This window comes from Morone saxatilis, unplaced genomic scaffold (assembly GCF_004916995.1).
Source record: "Morone saxatilis isolate NCDOM2014 unplaced genomic scaffold, NCSU_SB_2.0 Contig16, whole genome shotgun sequence".
Taxonomy (NCBI): Eukaryota; Metazoa; Chordata; class Actinopteri; family Moronidae; genus Morone; species Morone saxatilis.
In genome coordinates, this window is record NW_023339718.1 from 14,103,915 (window position 1) to 14,111,011 (window position 7,097).

Consider the following 7,097-nt stretch of genomic DNA (forward strand, 5'->3'; position numbering starts at 1 on the left):
CATTTCACATAATGCAACTTGATACTGTTTTTGAGTTAGGCTGCATTCAGAGCCAGCAAAAAAAAATTACCGAGGCTCAAATTTTGCCACAACAAAACACATTATCAAATATATGGTAGATTACCTTACCATGATCACAACAAAAGATTAAATAACTGCCTCTGTGATAACTTTCCAGAGTTGCAAAATCCTGTGTATCACGAATCACTGCTTATGCTATTTTCCCAGACTTCAAACAGCTTCTCCAGAGCCACAAAATACATTATACAAATGTTTTCACAAGTTGACTTGTACTCCCTATGACCAGTAAACTGATCTTTATGTGTAAAATTAGTGAATTCCATCTATTACAAATGGTCAGGGTGAATATGTGTGTTCACTCTACCTCCTGGCGTTGACCATGCTCTCTAGCTCTCTGGCTTTGCGTGCAGCAGTGTGTAGTATAGAGTCTGGAAGGTCAGCCAATCGGGCGACATTCAGGCCATAGCTCCGCCCTGCAGCTCCTTCAGTTAACTGGTAGAGGAAGGTGATGAACTCTGGCTGAACCTCTTCATCTGTCAACACATACACGCTCAAATCCCAAGTGCCAAGTCATAATGATGTAGAAATTGCCAAAGTAAGATTGGTAACTAAATTTGAGGCAATCAAATCCACCAGAAAACACTAAAAGTATTTTCATATGCGCACAAAAATGCACACCCACATACCGTCAGTGTCAGTAGTGACGTCAGGTTCATTGAGTAGGAAAGCCATGTGATAATTAGACACATGTTCAGGATACACTCGCTCTAACTCACACAGGGGAGGATAATGGGTCACAAACAGGGTGAGGGCTTTTACCTAAGAAAAGGAAGGAAAGAGTGAAGTGTTAACATCCAGAAAAATCTAGTACACAGGGTCTTTGGCAGCTCTTCAGCCTTTTACGCCTGGCATCAAAATGTTAAGGATCAGGAAAACTGCATAAACATGGTCAGCCAGGTGTAAATGCAATCTGTACATTGTGTTCACGTTAGTGAGAAAATATCCAGCCATGGGTATAAAACTGCACAGCTCTAGGCGGGAATGTCATCTCTATTGCTCTGTACCAGCATACAAGAGAAGCTTGTCACTTCTGTTGTTTCTGACAGTCGTGGAAGGCGTTTCTCTGGAAGGTAAAAGTAAGAAAACTAAGTACAGGCTGTACAGTTATGCCACTTGTGGGGACCCTCCACCTGCCATGTTTGGGTTTACTGACAATAGAACTACCACCTACTCACCAGCTTTGCATGGTGCCTGTGAAAAGGGAGATCTGATCACAGTGTGCACAGAATGCAGACAAGAAAATCATAGAAACTCAAGTAAATGTTAAGATATTGCTGTTGTATTTGTTATTTTCTGTTTAAAACATCCAGATTCAGATCACATTTGATTACAAGGCACAAGAGAGGTCATGTTAACAGAATGATGATCACATATCACAAAATGAATGAACCAAAGTCCAATAAAACAATAATAAAGCAGAAACATTGTCATAAACAATGTGAAGCCATAACCACAAAATAAACACCAGGAAGCCAACATGCTCATTAAGACAATGCTGACATGCTGGCATTTAGCAAATGTAATATTTAGCATGTTCACCAGTTTATGTTAGCATGCTAATATCTGCTAAATAGCACTAAACAAAAAGTACAGCTGAGGCTGATGGGAATGTCAATAGTTTTCAAGTATGTGATAAGGTCACAAATCAAAGTGTTTTAACCTGATGATGGCTCCTGGTGAAAAGTTAAGGCATCACTAAAGTTATTACAATTCATCCTGAACGAGACATAAAGGTCTCCATTAAATTTTGTAGTAATCTATCCAGTAATTGTCGAGACATTTCAAATATCAACATACTAGTGGTGCTACAGATAAAAGTGAGGGGATCACAAAAGTCAATAGGGATCACAAATGGGAAATGATGATTATATGTCATGGGCATGCAACCTGTGAGAAGGGATCACATATGGATGGTGGCACTGGAGGAAGAGTCACCAAAGTCATTAGGATACATCCTCTGGGGACAACTAACAAACTTTCATACCCCTCCAATAGTTGTTGAGATATTTCAGCGGTGGACTGACCGACCAACCGACACAATGCTAGCGTGGCTACAAATAAAACTAGCCTACAAAGCAACCTCTGTCCCTACAGAACACTCAGTTTAACACCCCTTAAAATATAATATTGTAGTCCCTCATAAATAATATGCATCTTTACTCTTACTACAACTATATGATTAAAATGCCTGGTAAACCACTGGGATCTTAATGCTATAGTAGTAAACGCTTTTCTTTGTCCTTTGACCTCAGTGAATATTAATCCGATTTTGTTTGTTTTTTTACTATTTTTAAGCCTTATACAAAAGAGAAAAGTAAGAGTAGAAAGAGACCAGAAAGACAAAAGGTAAAGAGGGATAGAGTAATACAAATACCAAATGGTAGGTATCATAACAAATGTTGTATTATGTAACTGTGTTACCACAACTAAGCAAAAGTGGAAAAACAAAGAGCAGAGCATCTACATCTACTGTAATTTCTTTCTCTTACTTAACTGCCTCTGTACCCTGCAGTATGCTGAGCGAATCCATAAAGACATGCTTTGTGAATATTACCACCAGAGTATAAACACATATATACAGTATTGTGTCACTTTTTCCCCCTTCAGTCTATTCACTTCTCAAGTTTTTTTCTTTCCCATGAGGAATTCTGCATTCAATCACCCTGTTTTTCTGCATTTCACTGTAAACACCACACCTGGCTTTTCAGGCTCTGGAGAGAGATTGAGCAAAGTAAAGGCACTTCACCTCATCCCACTGTTCTTTAATCTCTGTCAGGCCCGGGAGCCACCCAAAGGCTACATGATTGAACTCTAGCATTAAGGTTAAGACATGAAAATCACAAAAAGCAGGGGGTGTGTGCACTCACTCACTCAGCCTCTCTCTCAATTGCACACAGAAAATATTTTACCTCTCAGCGCTGCACTCTCAGGACAGCTGCTGAGAGCTCTCCACTAAAAACAAATGCATTTCCTTTTCCTGCTTACTTTAACAACCAACAATCACACATAAATTGGAGTGGGGAGGACACATTAACACAAACTACTGTGAAAATATCTCCCACATACTCGAAAACAGTCTTGAAAATTTGACTTTTGAAACACAATAACTAATGCTGGATTAAATATCCCAAAAATGTAAGCATTAATAATCATTAAGTCCGATGATGACAGTAATGATAACAAATCATGTATGAGCTCTCATGGTGAAGCAGGCCTGAGTCTTACATCATTGCAGCAGACAGGCGGCTGCAGGACTCGGCTGGCTCCAGAATCGGCCCGCTAACCGCTCGGTCTAAGAAAGGTCACACGTCACTAGTAATACCTTCCTCTGAAAGGGACGTGCAGGGTGCCTCCCACATGCTTGAGACAAAAACACAAAGACCTGCATCTGCTGAAACACATGTACAACACACACTCATACTTGCACTTGCACTTGCACACACACACACACACACACACACACACACACACCAATCATACTCCAATCACCGCTGTCCACCTACGCTGAAAGGTATAAACAAACGGAGCGTTGCAGAGAGAGGCTGCAGCCTGGATAATGGTCTGATTAGGTGCTAATGGCAGCTCATTACCAGACCACCCCAAGGGGCACTAACAGCCGTGCTCTGCAGAACTGGATGATCTGATGAAATTAGTGCTGAAAGAATTTGTCAATTAATTTATTAGTTGATAACCAGAAAATTAATCCTGGGCAATTTCGATAATCGTTCAATTCATTATCAAGCACAGATCTGAAAGATTAGCGGGTTGCAGGTTCTGTTGGTTAAACAACAATGTCAGTTAGCGTAGACGCTGCATCAGTTGTATTAGAACTTGATGGAAAAAGATGTTTCACTCTTCTTCCGCTTTGATCTGAGCCAACTGCTGAGAAAAATATCTCTCCCTTTAGAAGCTAAATGCTCCACTATGTTCACCAGCTAGTTGTTAACTTGGTCTGTTTGCTGTTTGGTGTTGCATATGCAGTGTAAAGATGGTTTATCAAAGCTTTTTCGCTGATAAACAGCTGCCTGCTGCAGCATGAAATAACAACACTGGGGAGATCGGCAAGACTGAACCAAAACAATAAGGTTTCCGACCAGATAACCAAACCGGTGAGCTAAAAGACACTAGAGACCGGTGGGTGGTGACACCTCCTCATTTGATCCATTCATAATTAAAAAATATAAAGTAAAAAGTAGAAATAAAATAAAAAGTAGTTGCAGCCCTAGAAGAAACTATTTCTGTTGAAAAGTAGCCCTAGCTCAAAAAATTATTCAGGTTCAATGCTGTGTATGATCCTAATTTTAAGTCTATCTATCTTCTATGAAATACACACAAAAATATATAACTGGAAGATAGAAAAAAAAAGGGGGAGATGCAGAGAATATTTCTCAGACTCTGATTATGAGAAGTGGTAGTCTGGGTCATGAAACAGAGGAACAGATATAAATATCCACCCTTAATGTAAGCTCAAATCTGCTGTGTGTTTATACACAAGAGGAATGCTTGGAGCGGTCAGACATAAAGGAGGCCAGGTCCAGATGGGACAGGCTGTGTGTTCGGCTCACTTGACATGATGGTTCAAATAAAACAGCATCTCTGACAGACTGCTGATCTGCCACAAGCCACAGGTAACACTTTCTCTGCATTGTGTCACCTTGTCCACCTCTTCTTCTCCTGTAATACGTCTCTGATCTGAGCTCCAAATTGGTGCCTGTTTCGCTGTACACTTGTAGAGCATAACCACTAGAGCATAACCACTCTTCCCAGCTGTTTTATAATGATATAGCATCCGATGCATGAGTGTGTGTGCGCACATGCAAGCGTGCTTCCACCTGTAATCTGATCCTGAGGAAAAGGCTAGAGGTGTCAACACCACTGCTGCTGTCTATCTGTCTTGTTACTACTCTTTATCCAATTAGACATAAAATCCAATTCTAACTCAAGTCACCACCCTTCGTTTTCTCACCTCACAACTAACAAGGCTCTGGCTGAGGTGCTGTGTGTGTGTGTGTGTGTGAAAGAGAGATTTGGTGTAAATGAAGCATGCATGTGTGTCACTGACCTCTGACTTTGGCTGCAAGTTAATCTTGTTCTCTCATTGATCTAATTTTTCAGACCAGGGTCAGTGACGTGGGTCTAGGTGATGACCTTTACTTCAGGTCAGGTTTTGTCTTTTGTTTAAATGAAAATACATCAATGCTTTTGGCTTTTTTCTAACGTCCAGGGTGCACTAGACTAACTGTTTAAGACATGGACCAGTGCTTTAGGGTGCTTTCCTATCTCTACTTCAATGATACATTGGTTCTAGTCTGTGTGTGGTTTTTAAGCTTTTTTAAAAAGGGGGCTTCTAAAACAAAAAAGCTGCTCGTCTTGGTACAGTATTTGTGCTTTGTATGACCACTGATGGTGAATAAGAAACCTACATTTTGCATCCATTTATGAAATATTAAAGTTTCTATACTGTGGTTGTAGAAATCTCTCAAAGGGGAATTCTACCGATTTTACACGTCAAAGCTGTTTACTGTTTTACTGTTTCTTGGGGAGGAGTTCTGTATGTGTGAAACAATTTGTGAGAGGGAGCTGTTCTAAAGCTGATAAATTGCCTGAAGTGATGTCAATTGACATCTGAAGACTCTGAAGAGCTGAAGACTACAAAAAGAAGTGAGTTTAGCAGATCTCTGTAGCCACCCCTCATCTCTGCTTGTTAGTTAGATTTTGATAGATTCATCAACCACCCTGATTATTTATATTAGTTATGTGCATTAAAATGATTAATTGGATTGTTAAATAGCTGACCAGTTAAAACCACAGATTGTATAATTTCTACAGGTTTCTGAAAAGCCATTTAAGCGCAATGTGGTCGCCATTTTGGCACGGAGGTTGCCGCTTGGTTAGAACATAGCTGTGAGAATAGCAAATATGAATTCATGCAACCTTTGATTTGTTGAGACTACATTAATACATTATAATTAAGATGAAGAGATGTTGAAAAACATTGTAAAGTCAGCTAATGTTGGCCTGTAAATGTTTTATGGAGGTAGAATTTTGTGTTTTTATTATGATTCCAATAATAGTTTTTCCATATTTGATATTCCTGAAATTTTGTTGGACACATATGGCAAACGTATTTCATCCCAAATAGTGGGAACAGGATGCTTCTTCTTGTTTGTTATTAAAGCAGTGGGCATAAGGAAATAAAATCCTGTATAGAACAGATTTAACTCATTCAGAGAACTTGCACTTTTTCAGCAACACCTGCCACACAACAGTCAGCATGAAAAAGTGTGATTTTTCAAGTTAGATTTGAAAAAAAAGCAAGCAAGCTGTGCCCCTGTGCATGCCCGTATTAAAGTAGATCACAACACTAACTTATGAGTATTTGCACAACAATGTAGTATGACTTATTTAAATCTGAAAGATTCACTGAAAACTGAGCACTGAAATTACAGTTCAAACACATTGTTAAACGATTTGTTTTCTGTCAGTAAATGAATTAACAATTCTGATTATATATTTAAATTTAAATTATTGTTCAATTAAATATTCTGAACATTTTCTATTTTTAGCTTCTCAAGGTGTGAGGTTTTTCTTCTTTTACTGTTTAAAATGATTTTAACAGTGTAAACTGTTGGCAGGAATCTTAAAAATGATGAAATTATAATGAAAATAATCGTTAGTTGTAGATCTATACTGTACAAATCACTCTCAATGGGGTTCAACGAAAGTTATGTTCGATTAGTACCAATACCCAGGGTGCATTATTAAATGAATACTCTACCAAACCTCAAAAAAATAAAGCAAGCTCTAGTTACTAGATATATTTCATAATGTAGATATACAACCAAATCACACATCCTGTACTTATGACCTGTATGTGTAAATAATTAGTAAAATAGTGTGGACGTGAGTTAGGAGCAGTTCAACCAAAACCATTACATTTTTAGATACCTTAAGAAATGAAAGTATCCAGTATTTCACAAGAAAAAGCAAAAATAGGAGTGAATACAGAAAAAGTA

General features: G+C 38.7%; 1 protein-coding gene across 1 annotated transcript in view; it reads right to left on the reverse strand.

Annotated features, from left to right (window-relative positions):
• Positions 1-7,097, reverse strand: part of msh3 (mutS homolog 3 (E. coli)) — a 37,754-nt gene that overhangs the window by 1,475 nt on the left and 29,182 nt on the right. The window contains 2 exon segments of the mRNA XM_035658253.1: positions 386-554; positions 708-840. Of these exon segments, the coding sequence (XP_035514146.1) occupies positions 386-554; positions 708-840 (302 nt within the window).